The sequence below is a fragment of the Antedon bifida genome, chromosome 9 (genome assembly GCF_963402885.1).
Source record: "Antedon bifida chromosome 9, ecAntBifi1.1, whole genome shotgun sequence".
Lineage (NCBI taxonomy): Eukaryota > Metazoa > Echinodermata > Crinoidea > Comatulida > Antedonidae > Antedon > Antedon bifida.
Window position 1 is genome coordinate 436,667 of NC_136234.1, and position 18,939 is coordinate 455,605.

The following is an 18,939-nucleotide window of genomic DNA, read 5'->3' on the forward strand; positions in this document are numbered from 1 at the left end:
TTCAACACCATGCTGTTAACATCGCAATACATTGATTGGAGAACATGTATGAACAAAACGTAAAATATTGGAATTTCAGGAAAATTTACTGTTAAACACTAATTTTTGGACCGTTGTGTACGTCTGTATCATTTTAATGTTACCAGTTTCAATGATAACCAAGAAGTCGTAAACGCAGCTTGAAACTTTATATTTGATGGACTTATTATTGTATACATAACCGACCTCAGCATCAACCCTCTCCCACACTCTTGCTAACATGCATTTTCAAGGTAGGCCTACGTTTCCTCAAAGTATTTATGGGCCAATAATTTTGGTTCAAAACCTCCGAAGCTCGTTCACACGATTTTATACTCATTTATTTATTTTACTATATATTATATTATCAAAAATTATAATTATAAGAATTACAGTACTATGAGGCATCTTGGTATATGTATAATATTCGTGTGGAGAAAACAATTAATTATTTTCGAATAAATTCTAGGGTACTTTTCAAACAATGCAGCCGGCGGTCCTTGACCCTTGTGAATAGTCATTAATAATTCAAACTTAATTATTTATTTGGCACACGTTATCATCACACTTGTCGCGTTTTGTTGTCAGTAATCAGTACATTATTTAAGTGCCTCTGGGACATAAAGAGCGCCAATGATTCCAAATGTGATCGGATTACTCATATAAACAAGAAGATAGCACAGCTCACTGTGCCATATATCGTTAATTCACTGCAGAGAGTAGTAACAGCTCTCGAAGTTTGGACTAGACAAAAGTAACGCTCCAACGTCACATAAAACGTGATTCATGCATCGTCAGGCATAAAAATAACAGCAAATAGTTGTCCGTTTTGCAGAATAAATACACAATTGGAAAGTAGAGAATTTCAGTTTAACAAGATGCCTCCGAAGACTGTGATCATTACGGGATGTTCGTCTGGAATAGGCCTGGCAACGGCGCTTAAGTTGGCTAGGGATCATGCTCAATATAAGGTAGGCCTTGTAAAAAGCGACGTTATCTAACTTCTGATTATAATATTCATACAATGGCTTTAATGATAGCATAATAGTAGACATAATATAATTGTTGGTGTTTGTTCATCATCATGTCATCATTCCATCCTCATCTTATAGAAACCCTAAATCTTCATCTTAAAATTATGATAATTATTCACGATTCGTTACGGTTTTCACCACTGATATCATACGGACCCAAACAGTTAAACTTAGGCTAGCATATGTATTTTCTTGTAGGCCTAGTATAACAAATTTCAAGTGTATCGATTTAATCTCACTGCTGTGTATTGTCGAAGTAAGGGCATTCCAATGGGTATTAAAACCTGAGATATAAACCATGCAGTGTTGTTACGATCGATGTGAAACAATTACTCGTAAATTCGTGGTTTTTGTTAAACCCGGTGAAAGGATAATAATATTACTCCTATGGTTAAACAATAGGCCCTATATGAATTATCCAGCAAATATTAATACCGGGGTATTGTAAACTACAGACAGACGCTAAATTAGACGTTGAACCAATGAGAGGAGGATAATTACATAATTTATCAGATAATCACTATACTGTGACAACGGCTACTGTTTGATTAGCCTAAATGTAGAAAACGCAAATGATCATGTCTAGGTTTCTTGTTACTACGATGCTTGCCTTAAACCTGGGATGTTTAGGTTCAAGCCTAAGTACAGTATAATAGACCACAAACGCACATACATACTGTACTCAAATATAATAATATTTAATCATCATGGTTGCCGTGCCTATATATCCGTAATATTGGTCTATACGTACGGCGGCCAAGAAATGCTAAACGCATTGATTGATTAGTATATCCTGTACATTTATCGCTTCCAAGAAACACTATGATGATTGATGAACGAGTAGCAGATAATTACGCTCAATCCTAATGAGAGATAATGAACATAATGAGGAATATTAAATAGCACAAATTGAAATATATATATATATATATATAAATATATCTGGGAATAATATCCTCACAAAAAGACGCAGCACAAGGATGTAAGCACAACGCAAGCAAATTGACCAATGATAATGCTTGGTTTCCAATAGAGACGCAACACACGACGTAGCGCAACGTAAGGGATTGACCAATCACAAGCGATGGATTTATTCGACGGTCGTTTGACATTGGTCAACTCGTTTGCGTTGCGTCTACGTCCTTGCGTTGCATCCTAGTAGGAACCAAGCTTTAGCGACAATAATTCATTACTTGTGATTGGTCAAATTACTTGCGTTGCGCTTACATCATTGCGTTGCATCCCTAGTGGGAACCAAGCATTAGGAGTCGCAGAAATAGGTTATTGTCAGAACATGCAGTAATATTACAGTAATCCGCGTGATCAGAAACGTTAATAATATCATCTAGATTTGTTATTAGATATTAGCCTTCATAATATTACAATTATTTAGATTATTAAGAAGAGACGCGAAGAAGATAAATCGATTGGATGCTATTGTTAGCTATAGATTTGACCTTGTTGTTGGCAGTAGTTGGGACTCCGTACCTGCACAAATATATAGATTTTAATCAGAGAAAGAAACTGAAAATGTTGTATGTTATGATTAGTCAACGACGTTGCTACAATAATTATATTCTCGTCTATATCCAACGGTGAAACAAGACGATACGGTTATCGTCAACACACGAAACTTTCGTCACACATTATTTAAGTAACACCTAAATAACATTTAATTAGGCGATTTTCTAAAAATACCATCATAAATCACCATTTAAAAAAATAAATGAAGGGCGCACTCCGTAATAGTATACTAGAAAACGGTCCGCCGAGTTTCAAATCTTATCTCATATCTCTTATCCAATATACAGGTATATGCAACAATGAGAAACCTCGACAAAAAAAGTGAGCTGGAAGAAAAAAGCGGAGAATTACTTAATAAGACGATCTTTGTACGAGAGTTGGATGTTACAAACAAGACGACAATAAGTGCGGTCGTTAATGAAGTAATTGAGAAGGATGAAGGGATAGACATACTCGGTAAGTTATCAGTAATTGTATCCGTGTTAAGCCAGGAAATTACCGGACATTATTATTACCCCTATTTAAACGTTTACCACATATCACGGAAGACTCTAGGGATGAAAAGGCTATATTTCAAATCTAATTAACTTTAAAATGACGAAATTCGTCATTTTTGTGGAAAAAAGATTCTATCTGTGAATATAGCGATTTTTTTTATTTGAATGAAATCAAATATGATAGGAGCCAACCGACAGAATGATCAATCTATAAGAAGACTATAATAATATTGCGTCGGATTATAGAAGACGCTGCGCGTCAAAGTCGAGAACTGCGCACTCTAAACTTATACTTCCGGACGCATCAATAGTTTAGCCTTATTGAAACATTACGGGTCCGGAAACAGTTATAAATGAAATGTAATAATAGTTTCGTTACGTGCAAACATAGACATTTCTTGTTGTGTTCGTGTAGGCCTATTATTATATAAAACAATGGTCGAATTATATTGTATAATCCAAAATCATACCGGAAGTGAAATTTACATTAGTAATGACCTACAACAAACCACATGATAACAAATCACGGTCCACGTACGTATTATTAGTAGTTTATCATGATGAGTTATACAATAATTCAACAATATTTCTTTTCGTTTCATGCCGGTTTGTTCGATTCAAACTAAAAAAAGACCTCAACGACCAAAGCCTAGCCAGAAAGCAAAAGATAGCATAGGCCTACCTTTTTAGCACTCGCGGGATGGGGTCGTCCCCTTGGTTGTCTTACAAAGACGAGAGCTACATATTTCTTCTATAAAATTTTAACTATTTTTCCACTCTAATATAAGTTGACCAATTGACAAATATTTCTTCATGATTTGACATTGGTAACATATGTCTTGAGATCCACAGCTTAAGGGGGCTTAAATAAATATATTTCTTGATTACGTTTTAATCACAACATTATTAGTTATTGATGTCAATTGTATATTAACGAATGGATTGAGAAAATGTTTCACTTAGAAATATTACAATTCGAAGACGACCGTAAAAGTGTATGTATACGAGGTATGGGGCCCGAAATATGGCTTCGCGCCAAAACGACTTAAGATTTACGTATTTCGCGGTTTTATAGGATTAGCTGTTAAAGCGTCGATAATAAGTTTAATCCCACTGTTCTTAAAATAGTATCACTGGCTAATTCAATGAGTCCATATTGTTGAGCTTCTTAATGTAATGCACAAGTATAACACGGAAACAAGTTAAAAAGTGCTGATAATTTTTTTTAAGCGATCAAAACAATCCTTTTATATTGATAGTGTCTATCAATATTATATTGATGTACCTATAAGTAATAAATACAAAACAATAGGCCTAATCTATATATAAATAGTTATATTATACAGTGTATACAGTTTTCTTGTTTAATTGTGAAATATTCTCAGTTACATCTCTAGAGTTAATATGTCGTTCGGTTGGTGCTCGTCACGTTGTTTTAAATTTAATTTTCTTACCTTGAACGCACCGTTATTTTTATTTATATCATTCATTTAGGGCTAACTCGCCACAAGGTCTTTTGATTAATAGAATTTCTGTTTTTCATCTGGCGTTACTTTTTGAGTTTTGCCCTCTTCCTTCATATTACAATTTATATTGGATATTTGTTCTTATTTTATGTGAAAGAAATAAATGTTGATTTGATTTGATATCGTATATGATTACTAACTAATGATAACTAATCAAATCGAATCTTTAGTATAAGTCTAGTTCTAACTAATGTCGTTTTCGATTTTTTGTTTTAAGTGAACAACGCAGGAATCGGTAACTTTGGAATTTTGGAAAAAACAAGCATGGACACGATACGCTTGGTATTTGAAACAAACTTCTTAGGAACTGTGGCATTAACTAGAGCTGTCGTACCGTATATGAAGAAACAGTCTAGTGGGTGCATTATTAATATGTCCAGCCAAGCTGGTTTCATGGGTAAGACACTCCACAAATGAGTTTACCAATCACAAGCGACAGTTCATCGCGATTGGTTAAATTACTTGCGACGCGCTCGCTAAAGCGTGGTTCCCACTAGAACGCAACGCAACGTAACGCAGCGACGTATCGACGCAAAGTGCTGTATCGCGTAATCACAAGCAGGAGCATTTTCTTACGTTGCGTAGGCTGTGTCGCTAGTGGGAACCAAGCTATAGGTCCTAGTGGGAACCAAGCTTTAAGCTTGGTTAAGCGTGGTTCCCACTAGCGACGCAACCTACGCAACTTAAGAAAATGCCCCTCCGATAATTGTGTTTGCCCCCGCCTGCGTGAAATCAAACCTGCGATATTTGCAGCACTATTGCGTCGTCGGTTCCCACTTGTGATTACGCAATACAACACGTTGCATCGATACGTCGTTGCGTTGCGTTCTAGTGGGAACCACGCTTTACACTAGCGACGCAACGTAAGAAAATGCCCTTCCAAAAATTGTGCTTTCCTCGCCTGCGTGAAATCAAACCTACGACAATGTTTGCATCATTATTGCGTTCCCATGTACGTCGTTGCGTTGCGTCGCTGGTGCGAACCAAGCTTTCAGCTCATACAAACATTTAACATTTGTTTTTGTGATAAGAGTTCACGGTATCGTGAGTAATGTCGGTCATTTTGTTCCGATTTGTACGTTAATATTACGTATTTACTTTGATGTACGTGCTGCATTACATTAACGCACCATTAGTAGGCTTAACTCCATACCATGTCACTGCTGTTAATGTCATTTAATGTTTTCATTCACATTATTGTGTCTGCTTCCTGTAAAAATAATCAAGCTTAGAATATTGTTTGATCAGATTGGACATGTTCAGATTGGAAATTACGTGACTATATTTTACCGCCAGGGAAAAGAGTTAAATTACATAATTTAACTCTTCCATGATTTTACAAAGTAGATCGTTCATATTGAGAAATGTAATGTTGCGTAGATTGCGTTACGTTGCGTAGATTGCGTTACGTTGCGTAGATTGCGTTACGTTGCGTCGCTAGTGGGAACCAAGCTTAAGATAATAACACATTGTAATTATATTTTACAGGCTATCCGTTTAATGATGCTTATTGTGCGTCTAAGTTTGCAATCGAAGGTTTCAGTGAATCGTTAGCACCAGTTTTAAAACTTAATAACATTGAGTAAGTGAACTTGTTTACTTCAAAGTCATTAGTGTTAGTACTATTGTTAATGGGTACTGGAATTATAGTGGATTTTTTCCATAAAAGAAAGACATAAAAAGAGACACATTTCCGTGAAACTAACAATTGGAAGAGTTTTAACACATGGGTAACCCATATTCAGGAGCCCTCCTAAGTGGAGGCTTTGTTGGGGTACCAAAAGTGAACCCTTAAGATTTCTACTAAATTATATTATTACTATGCTGTGACTGTTTTCTTTTATTTTGTATATATTACGCAGTGTATGTCTGATACAGCCAGGTTTTGTATCTACGAACTTCGTTGCGAATGCAATGGCGGTCAACGTCGTAAACGGTGAGGCGGCGACGACGACAGTAGGCGACGTCGTACCAGAGGACACCGTCTCCCAGCAACAATACGATACATTCTTCACGAACATTTTCAAGGAAACGACTGAGATAATGCAGACCGCCGAAGAGGTAGCAGACGTTATACACAGTGTGCTCGTCTCCGAAAATAAACATTTACGATACCAAACAAGTGAACATACCAAAAAGGCAGCACAGTTAAAAATGCGGGACACAACTGGAGACGAAATGGTCACAATTATGACAAAATATTTTGATGTATGATAAATTATAATCTGTACGTCACAATCTTAAAACAAATGTGACTTGATTGATGGTAACGTAAATACGTGAAACTGTATCACATTGTGTTCATTAGGACGCGTGAATATTCAAACGAGTCTTATGTACTGTGTATCTATCTTCTATGACATGTAAAGTAACATATCGATCGGAACTTAATGCATGTTGATTCTATTACTTATAACCCCTAAAGCTTGGTTCCCACAAGAAGGACGATCAATCAAAGTGGATCACACGAAATGTCGATTTTGATTGGTCAATTTTACTTGCGTTGCGCGTACGCCAGTGCGTTACGCGTACGCCATTGCGTTGCCTAAAAGTGGTAACCAAGCTTTGGTGGTGGTGGTACGTTCACACTAGAGTGGTGCTTACTTGTCGGATTAACATTGTTCTAGTATGAACCATCCTTCAGTGGTTTACTATTCTAACGTTTAAAATGATAATATTGTTGTTTTTTGTTTGTCATTATTTTATTATTCTGATTCATTAATGCACTTGTTGTGATGTCATTGTTAGTAATACTGGTGCTGTTGTAGTTAGCACGCATTTCCTTGAATGTCGTCGTCGTCGTATCCTTGATAGTATATCCTTGATAGTATGAAATTAGTAGCCATTATGTATTCGTCGTATGGGACATTGACTATGCTAATCCAAGCGAACTAGCTTAAATTATATTTTAATCTTATAATTATTAATTATAATACTGTCACGCATTGAAACGATTACTCGTTAATGTTTAAGCCTACAGTTAATATAGTACAGGTACGGTAGTTGTATTGTTGTATGTGGGTCTGTTATGTAGGAAAGTCTGTTATGTTGACAGTAAGTCCGTGACGTGTCACACAAATGCGAGTTAAAACGCGTTTAAGCTTTGTTCCCTTGGCAACGCAACCCAAGTACTTAACGCAGCGCAAGTGGTTTGACCAATCGCAAGCGATAGATTATTCGAACAGTCGCTTGTGATGGTCAACTTGCTTGCGTTGCGTCCACGTCCTTGCGTTGCGTCTCTTGTGGAAACCAAGTTTTAGATTTAGTGTGCGTGAGATCATAAACTATGGCGTGGTGTAAACCCACATTAAAGCTGTGATCACTAATGGTCGGCGTCGCGGACAAAACTTGCTATATACTAGGCCTCATGCATTTATTTGTAATCCGCTTAAAATATATATCAGTATTAATAATCTATTTATTGTAATAAATTTGTATTCTATTAATTGCTTATTGTACACCTATATACTGTAATAATAAAATAAAATAATACTTTTTAATAGCATGTATTTGCTTATGCATTTGGATGGAAAAGCATATTCTAAAAACCTTTTCGTATATTTTGATGTAATTTGGTCATCTATATACTGCTGCAAGAATGAATGAACTCACTGCTGGTATGGTATGACATGATGTTGTTGTCCTCAGATTGGTATGGTAAATTAGTTTATTATTTCGGCTCCGTTTCTTAAGCCTACGAGATTTCACTTTCTACTTTTGAAAAGGATTCTAGATGTTTGGTAAGTTGCATCATATGACGCGCTATAATAACATAGTAGACTGTGTAGTAGCCTAACATTTCATTTTGTATGTTATGTCACCTCAGATATTGGGGGCGCTATTCAAAAATACTTCAGTATCATAAGTAATACTAATACATCGATTATTATATTTAACGCATTATATTTCTTTCTCAAATTATTGAGATATTAATATTACAACTGTCTATTAATATTGTCTACATTATAAATATGTTCGTTGATTCTGATTTTCAAAGAAATAACATCATGAATGGTTGAACATTTAAATAGAAACTATAACAGCGCCCTCATGAAACCTCATCATCCAGATCAAAACTGCGTCACAGTTATTTCAATGATTTGCAGTTATTGCTTGTTGCTAATTGTTTTTTTACAAGTCGTTGTTTTCACATTCGTTTTGTTACAAATCATGTTTATTTGTGGATATGGTTGTGTTATTTGACCTATTATAAATCGTTCTCTCCCAATTGAAACAACACAATGGAAATGAGTTAAGTAATAAGATGTAAGATTTGCCCAACATAAATCCTAAGATGTCGATTGACAGGTTGTAACACATGGTGTGATAACGGTACCAGTTTAAGGCCTTGAGGGCATCATATGAGTACCTTTGTTTTTTGACATGTGTCATTTATAATGATGGTCATAAATTGTTTGCACGTATATAAATTTGATTTGTTCTTACCACCGACTATTGTATTGATATTCTCAAATCAAATTTCGGTTCATTTTTGTTAAATATTAAATAATAGAAGAATAAATAAAAAATGTATTGTGGGAGTGAAATCACAGAGAGCCACTCTACTAACACTTAGTTCACAACGCAACGACTTGTACTAAAGCTTGGTTCCCACTAGAACGTACCGCAAGGACGTAAACGCAACGCAAGCGTTTTAACCAATGACAAGCGAAGTTATAGACAGTTAGCAATCACAAGCGAATAAGCCATCGCTTGTGATTGGTCAATTCACTTGCGTTGCGTTACGTCCTTGCGTTGCGTCGCTAGTGGGAACCACGCTTTAGCGAAACGACGCAACGCGGTGAATCATTTGATCTATTGATGTGATTGGTCAAATCACTTGCGTTGCGCGTACGCCGTTGGGTTGGCAACGCAACTTAGCTGGCTTTATGATGGTTTGGAGAGACACACGGTTCAAAAAGCGTAAACCCGGGTCACTCTCAGTATAAACACACCGTACCCGTCGTGTGTCTGAAATATCTTTAATTGTATAAATTCAATTACTAAAATTATGAATTACGAATCTGGAATAGCTCCAATATTTCGTTATTAACCCCTCCAACCACCGAGGTCGTGATTTGCCAGTGTCAACAGGTGTGTAAGTAATCATAAATCCCTAAAATCACTCGTCTCGAGTACTTGTTTTGACGGCTCGAAACATTATTGGATTTTGTTTTTTTCATATCCGTGAAATCTATTTATAGAATGCAATTGGTCGCGTATTACATCCTAATATGGTTAATATTTAGGGATTAGTGACAGTACGCAGTTATTATGATCAAATACAGTGCCTTCTTGTTTGATGACTTAACCCATGGCAACACCTTGGTAAAGAGGGTCACATTGTGCAGGAAAACTACATAAACCCTATTTTGAATTGTAGGCCTATTTATAATTATGTAGGACCTACAGACGCGGCCCACAATGTAATCAATAATTAGGACATTAGACCGAGATTATTCAAAATATGAAGTAAGACTTAATACCGTACATTTACGTCAGCGATCGAGTTTAACTATGAATCTGCTGGCAATATTGGCCAATATTTTTTTTTATAGAAAACAATAAATCTGTGTTTACTATAATAGGACGCAACGCAAGTATTTTAACCAATCACGACACTTCTTCAAAGTGTCATCGTTGTGTTAGCGTCAAAGTGAAAACTAAGATTAAAGAGAAAGCGCGCGTGACGTGAGACTGGCGCGTGTCTGAACGTTGGTCAAGTATTTGTAGCAGAACTCTGACAATTTTTTATCATGACTGACATTTACTTATTATTACTACACTGTATACGGTACTGTTCCATAACACAATGATTCATAATATTATTATGTAACATAAATAATATTGCCAACAGGCTCCTTTTACAAATGCAAAACAACTATTCAATTTTAGCAGAGAACTACTACTTATCAATGTTCTTGTTTACAATTGTCATGTGCCTTGCCAACTTTACAGATGATTGGCAAGATGTCAAAGGTGGATCAAGTTTACCACTGACAGCAGCTCGCGTGGCGTCCTCGTCCATCCAAGCTCGACTGTATTCTGTCATGCTGCCCAGGTGAGCGCGAGAAACGTGGCAAAACGTGTTGTTTTGTCGTTTGGGGTCATAAGCCATGAGGATGCAATAAATCTGAAAGTTTCAACAATGGGTGAAATTGTATCCGACAGATCCAGGTACTTTAAAGCTCGCACGAACGTAAGAACGACGATGTGGTATCAAATGATTTGTGTTAACTGACTGCATTACACTCGACCAACGCCGTGCACAATGTTATTCAATGTTAATGAGGTAGACGAGTGTTCAGATCATCGGTCAACAAAGTACAAATGAACGTTATAATGTGATGAAAGATTCCTCCTAACATTTTGATAACGCATATATTATTGTAAATTTATAGTCTATTTTTTCTCGAACGCTCTAGAATACGGTATGGGTTCTCGGGGTTTGCCAGTACAATAATTGCGCAATTTGAATCAAAGAGGGAGACGCGCGCGCATAAAAACGTCTCTCATCGTCACATTAGTTTCCGTTTCAAATCGAGATGTGTGATGTCACCACATCTAGGTTAACATTGCACAAGTGTGTTGTACACAGTTATACTCCTGATCCTCCTTTTCAGACGATTGAAATCACTCGGAAGCATAAATCATCAAAATCACAAAATCCTGTTTTTTACGAGTAGAACACGCGTTGTTTTAATCCAACATTCAATACTTGATGACAATAACGATACGTGTTCAACCCTTCCGCAGGTGTGGTTAGGCCTAATTTATTTGAAGTCTGCCGAGTCGAAAATCAATAATCAATTATGTTTTTTTTAACTATTTTGTGGTGAATATTAATATTGAAGTTATTAAAAAATATAGATATACCTTCCTTTCATGTTATGCAATATAAAACATCAGAAGAAAAAAGAAAGAAATCAAATTGTTGATGGAATTATACGAGACGTACCTATTGCGTCGCACAGAACACAACTAGGTTTCAATCAATTTTGATTTAATAATAACAAATACATTTGGGTTCATCGAAATTAGGTCGAACAAATTGTACACCGATGCAATTTTATATTAATAAAATATCTTTAATAAGATTGAATAGTTCGCTTTCGCTAAATATGTTAACATTGATACGACTTTTACTTCACTCGGTTGCGTGACATTCATGCAAACATAAACTACAATCAGGTTGTTAAAAGGGGTTTTATGAGCGCGCGCCGTAATACAAGACAAACAACGAATAAAATCACCCGATTTCCTGTAGGCCCTATACTGTTATGGATCTTCACATATGAGATTATCTCTGTTCAGTATCACATAAGTGTCATGTTAGGAGCCTACATCTGTGCGCGAATCTGAAGTTGCCTGGGTAAAGCATGATTCCCACTATGACGACGCAACGCAAGGACACAGACGCAACGCAAGGACACAGACGCAATGTATCGACGAAAAGTGCCGTTAGAACATACCCGTGCGAGTCACAGATGGAATCTGGCGATTCAACTTGTTGTAAGAGGGAGCATGCGAAATTGATAAAAGAGTATTTTCTTACGTTGTGTGCGTCGGTTTACGTTGCGTTGTATACACAAAACACATAACAATGCCATTATTTACATGCTTCTAATTCCACCGTCCTTCGGATGACAAGTTAAACCGTTGATCCTGCTTTTAAATTTGCTCGCCTGTAAATAAACAATATTGAATTATGGTTCAGCATAAACATGACAATGTAATAGTTACAATGGCGTTTTGCCATTTACATACGGTTTTTTTTAAACTGTAAGTAGTTAAAATTAGATGGCGGCAAATGCTAACGCGCGTGACACAACTTAAGTTAAGACAAAATGCTAACGCGCGTGACACAACTTAAGTTAAGACAAAATGCTAACGCGCGTGACGTCACAACTTAAGTTAAGACAAAATGCTAACGCGCGTGACGTCACAACTTAAGTTAAGACAATTGTAATCATCCACATTACTATGATGAGGAACACTATTAATATTAATTACTTTCAAGAGTACTATATAAAATGATAAACAAAACACAATAACAAGTAAAACAATAACCACGTGATCATGTTTACTTCTTAGAAATCACAGGTGGTACATTATTGCTTTCAGTTTCATAATTAATGATTTGTGAATTCGTAGGTGTGTTGACGAGAATAATCATACGGGTCAAGAAAGAAGATAAACTACTCCACACACGAGCCAAAACCAACACAATCATCACAATTATGTTATATTTTATACAAGTTTGACCACAATTTCTCAAACGATTATCAATTATATTGAGTTGTTGCCAACGTTTTTTGGGGTTAATGCTATTTGAGAAAGTCTAGTGCCAAGTAAACGTGGATACATTGTTGCTAATGATGTCACATGTACTCCTGGCACTGGTAGGCCTACTGGATTCAAACAATATATGAGGCCTAGAGGTGAGCACGCAGGTCAGGTCTATGATAACATTAAGTTACAACTCATTCTCTTATTGTTGGCGGGAAACGAACACATTGCAAAATGGACTGCAGCATGAGTAATGGTTGTATTTTACTCTTCGCACTACTATACGTTATATTATATTCTGTTCTCAGACTTCTTATTGTTTTTGATGATTTTTCCCAAAAAAGAGAGATGTGTTTATTAAATTCAACCCTGGAATGAACACGACGTAGTAATACCATATTTTGTTCAACAGACAAACATAATGCACTGCGCTCATAAAACATATACAGTACTCGATACCTAATTATACGTACTGTATATACTTATTATATCAGACAATATGACGTCATTACTATGATACCCTTGAACGTGAGCCAAAACAATAATAATGCACGTTTTACTGTTTTGATTTGGAACATTTCCAATAATAAATATATTGCGTATTGGTAGAAATGAGTAGGCAGTTATTGATATTGATACGATATTATACGTATTCAACATTTATGGTAATAGGTCACCGAAAGGTCATTTGAATTGACATTGAATTCTAGTTAGGACTGACCTATGAAATACAGGCTAGCATTTCAATGATACACGATCGAAACCATACCCCCAGGTGATATCATTGCTTTTGAAGCCACTGGATGTATTAGCGCACGTGTACATTTGTATTAATTAACCGTTACTGAAAGTTTCTAAATATAAGACGTTTTGCTGGTTGCCAGTTACTGTAACCATCCGTAAATCTTTCATCAGTGATGTCCCCTTCCTTCACGTCACGTCAAGAAACACAATTTGAAATTCGCGCGCCAAAATTGCGTTTCTTTGGTATTATGACGTACTTAGGTGTGGTCTAAGTTGAACCGAACTACATTTACCAAACAAACACAAATGTCTTTACAAACTATTACAACTAGGTCTAGTTCAGCAATAAAACCCATAAAATAATTGGGACTATTGATTGCTAGACAGACCGTTATTGTTTATTAACAGGGCCTACTTACTCGCCATTGTTAATATTATCTCCTAATTGAACAGTATAACTTTAAGTAATGGTATTTTGCTCATCGCAACGATCTCCTTTAACCTGTTAACCTATATTAGTTTATGCTCTAATATATAATCAGATCGCATCAACCTACTGTCTGGATGTCGGCATTATAATAATGTCTACGTACATTAATACAGTACTAGGCCTAACACCTAATTCGCACATCTTTAGGTCTCATATACTTGTATGAAACGAGTTGTTTTTTCTTTTCCGACCATTTAGAAAAGTGAAGGATTCGTTTTAATTATAGGCCTACTTCGTAACGGTGGCTGAATTATTTTTAAAAACGCGCTAAACACACATTGCTTGACAACTTGAAAATTCATAACTAAACAATAAGTACAGTAGCTAGCCTACAATGGATTTTTTTTCCATATTTTAATATAATAACTCTATTGTTGTATCGACACTGAAAATATAATTGTTAGTTTTCACAAATTTACAAACTTATTTGGTTACGGTATAATTTCCCGCTTGAATGAGCCGCATTCTGATTTTCTTTATTTACGGTGACTATTCATCCGCTACGTAATCTTGGGCGCACTTAACTCTATTTACTTTTATAACGCACACGCGTACAATATTCATAGCTGAGAAGATTTTGTTTATTTTAAGCGATGTTTATTCCGGTTAAATAGACAAAAGAAAAATAGATCTCGTGTGGCGCACTTTCAAGCCGAGATGGCTGCTAAACATGCGGAAAAAATGACAAAAAGTCATGTTATTTTAAGATGTTACCACCTGAGCATCGGTATTCAAACCGACATACTCACGCGAAATTAATTTGTTTGCTTCTTGGCGTCAGGTCTTTTCTAATTTTGTATGCCAATGGGACTTTGTTTGGAACACTAATGGTTTCAAATCAGTTTACCAATCGGCGACAGAAAAACACAATCTAAACCTATAACATTATTATTCTTATCTCAATAATTATTTTTAAAATAATTTTGATGTTGAAAATGTTTGTTTTGGTCACTTTACTTGTAGATATACTGTTCTGGGTTTACCAACTAGCATAGGTGTTTAGCACCTGTTTGGTCTTTCCTTGCCTTTTATATTTCGTTTTTTCTTTTTCTTTGTATTGCATGTGGCAGAAATTGAATAAATAAATAAAAAAAACATAACAATGATAATACTGATGGAGGGGGCTCAGCACACCCCCTCCGCCACTTTTCCATTTCAAAATGACAATACAAAACATGGGATATTAGGCTAAGTTAATCTATTCATTTCACACTGCGGCCATCACGCCTCCCAATCACCCATAATTCAAAAGCCTGGATTCGACACTGTAAGAGTAAGATAATGTTTATTATAAATTCATATTATATTCTCTACTTTTTTTCTGACCTATATAGTCAATTATATAGTACCCCCTCTGTATTACTGTGTATTCTATTTACAAATGTATATTATTAGATGTTACAAACGCCTTCATATCAACAATCCCACGCACAGGATTTCTAAATTTATCCATACTCTCATAAATACGGAATAATTAACAATTTGGGATCCCAACCTGCTACAGAACACTTGGAATTTCCAAGGAAATTTGTTCTGGTTTTTTGAACTTATGTTTTTACAAAGATAGGGGCTTTATAAAATTAAATTAATAACATTGCAAAATAAGATTGTAATTAAAATTTATTGATAAAAACTTAACCTATTTCTGAGTACCGGGTATCAGTCTCATTCAATTTTTATGTTTCTGTTGTTTAATAACGTTACGACGACGATGATTCATAAATAATAATAATTTTTAAATATGAAAAAAAAACAATTCACAAATAACTATTGTCGCTTAGCGCATAACACAAAGGTGGAATTGGCATAAAGCGAACAAAACCTACGGTGACTACATTGTGACTCCGATTGTGTGGGCTGAAATTGGGCCGGCGGCGTACAAAGAGAGTAAATGTGCACGCGCGTGTGCATGGCGATATCGACGTAGTGTTCTTTCTATAATAGTAAAAAAAAAACATAAGGTGAATTAAACGTAGCCTAGATTAATACGTGATCCAAATATAAAGGTATTTTTCTCTTAGCTAAAATGAAAGGTGTAATGCACTTTAACTTGGCGATTGTATTATTTATTACCCACGGGTTATTCTTAAATGAGCGTATTTTTCTTCGTGTACAATAAAAAGATAATTGGTTTCTTAAATCACAATTAAAGCTATGATAATTTCAAACAGGGATTTGATAATATATTTTTATGTAAATATGAAACGTGCCCTCTTGACAACAAAATTCACTTTGAATTTGTTGGCAATGTTCCAAAAAACCTATTGTCCTCGACCTTATTATTACTTTACAAAGAATAGAATTAATTTTGCTACCGAACGTCGTTGATGTTTACCGACGCGTCCTTGTTGCGTTTCTCGTTGGGTCGTCGTACTAACCCTTCACGCACAAGGAGCGTGCCAATGGGTTGTTTAACATTACGATAATAGTACAAGTACCTCGTAAGTCCTTCACGCAAAATTTTACTGTATTTACTACTACAGTCCTTAACATTGTATTGCGTCGAACCAATATTTTGAACGTGGCGCGCGTCAACAATGTCACCTAGTACGACGTGGCATACAGTGGTGGGGGTTGTGATAAGTGGTGACGAAATGTATATTGTAAGAAATTATATTTATGTTTGTTTATGAAGGAAATGAATGTTATTTTGATTGATTGATTCATGAAGCATCTTCCCCCATTGTTACATAGTTACGCCCTTTAAATTTACGATAGGATAGGACTATGGCTATAATCTTATAATCTTGATTATGTGTTTAATCTCAGACACGGGAAAACGCCCCTTATGACACGTAAATAATGTCATAAATCGTAAAATGAAGAGAACAAAATGACTGCTATAAGATGAACCACTAATCAAGTAATTATAATCTAATCTATTATAGTACATTTAGGTTTTTGCTAACACGTTCAGGATGAACTGTCCTTGTACAGACAGTCGATAGTAAATCATAAATATCAGTATAGTCACACGCACACTATCAACGTAAATGTTGAGTCGAACGATGCCAGAGCACTCACGCGAACATCGACAAAATGTAAAGGTTGTATCAACCCGATGCGGTGATTGGGGAGGATGCAATTTGTCGTGTGCAGTAGTTTTATTTCCTCTCATAAATACGTGGTTACGAGATTATTGTGAGATTCGTGCCTTGCGCATACATATATTTTCTACGTGTTCTATACACAATGTCATGGCCAGTATGTTCGTCTGGTTGTCGCTTTTCGAAGGCGTATCTATTGTTTTGGTTGTCGGTGGTCTTACTTTTAATAGCCTTGGGAGGAATCACAACTACACTACCATTGTCACAATAAAAACTGTCTGCGATGCAAAGGTGAACAATAACAAAACAATAGGTATACTCCGTATTAAATCAGTTATTATTACTGTATGTATATTATTACCTATACTTTGATATTGCGTGTTTACGATAATAAATATTATGTTTGTATTCAAAATAGTACCAACGGCACTGGTCTATAACATTGGAGTGACGCAGCAACAATTAGAACACCAGCTTAAGCTCTGAAATAAATATAGGTATTTGCACTCCATCTCAAGAAAAACAAATTCTAATTTTCAATCTGCGGATCATCGGAAATACTTGCCTGGGTCTTAGACCCCGGATATCGATATCCCATCATTATCATTATAATTTCACTTCAATTTAATATTATAGCCAGCAACAAAAAGCATGGTTTGGTAATAAATAAGATCAAAAATGCCTATTGCTAATACTCTTCAGCTTAAAATGACTGTACTAAAACAATCAGAATTAGTCAGTGCAGAGCGATTCACTGAAAACAATAATTAATAGAATTATATAAACAATTATCATTTGGAATGGCAATCCTCGTGAGCACAACTTTAACGAGATGCCTGAATAATTATACTGCTAATAGGGTGTTGACGGGTAGCTTCAAACGCAATCAGATCATTCGACCTACTTTACCGATAAACTAGCAAAATATATAATCCCCATAAAACAACAATTGGTGTGTTCTATTTTGTCAATGAGAAACAACAGCGTTAATTCGACGCGCGCGTACAAAAATAAATTATTTATTATCAACGTTTGAACGCGCGTGAAATTATGTTTCTCGATTTGTGAACAATACCATATCAGTTATCACTACAGTATACTACGTATTTAGGCCTCTAATTAGTATTAATTGATATTGCGTCATCCAAGTTTTGTACACAGATGCACGGGCGCGCGTAATCTTGGTTGGACAAGCGAATGCGTATCAAAATAGCACTGACCGTACGCGTACATGTTGATGACGTAGTTGCGGCTCGAACAATGCAAATGTATAGATAGGCCTATGATTCATTTTATTGTTTCATACAACAATGTCCAAAAACTATTAACAGGTAATTTGGCAGTAAAATGGGAAACCAGGTGATTATTAAAAAAACTGCGGTAAAATATCAAAGTATGTGCGCTCACTTTAAACCTTTTGTTCTTCTAATATGAGATAAGCTGCATCCGTATATTTGATGTGTTTACGTCCTGATCGAATATTACAGTGTTTTAATGATATCTGTACTTGAATGAATACAGCTGCAAATAATTCGTCAACCTAAATATTTTACAATGTCAGGACACTAAATTGTCATCAAACTTCATGTTTCAATCGAGATAATTATCTAGATAAACAAAGCATATTTTTATCGATTATAAATTTAAGTTGACGTGTATATGTCTTGGTTGAATTCCTGACCTGCTTTTAAAATTACTCACTGCCTAGTTAACTACCCCAGTTGACGAGCAAATATATTAAATATATTATTCTATTCATGGTTTTCTTTA

The 18,939-nt window shown here is 35.6% G+C and overlaps 1 protein-coding gene across 1 annotated transcript; it reads left to right on the forward strand.

Annotated features, from left to right (window-relative positions):
• Positions 1–704: 704 nt before the first annotated feature.
• Positions 705–7,865, forward strand: LOC144852027 (retinol dehydrogenase 8-like). The gene is made up of 5 exons (XM_078709707.1): positions 705–989; positions 2,864–3,032; positions 4,817–4,996; positions 6,088–6,181; positions 6,462–7,865. Exons 1-5 carry the CDS (start codon positions 897–899, stop codon positions 6,811–6,813), a joined length of 888 nt encoding a protein of 295 aa, XP_078565833.1. The 5' UTR covers positions 705–896; the 3' UTR covers positions 6,814–7,865.
• Positions 7,866–18,939: the final 11,074 nt, after the last annotated feature.

Excerpts from the sequence above, each read along its gene's own strand:
- LOC144852027 (XM_078709707.1), top strand. The coding sequence starts at position 897 with ATGCCTCCGAAGACTGTGATCATTACGGGATGTTCGTCTGGAATAGGC. Across the intron at positions 990-2,863 it reads GGGATCATGCTCAATATAAG|GTATATGCAACAATGAGAAA; the intron begins GTAGGCCTTGTA and ends TCCAATATACAG. Across the intron at positions 3,033-4,816 it reads TGAAGGGATAGACATACTCG|TGAACAACGCAGGAATCGGT; the intron begins GTAAGTTATCAG and ends TTTTGTTTTAAG.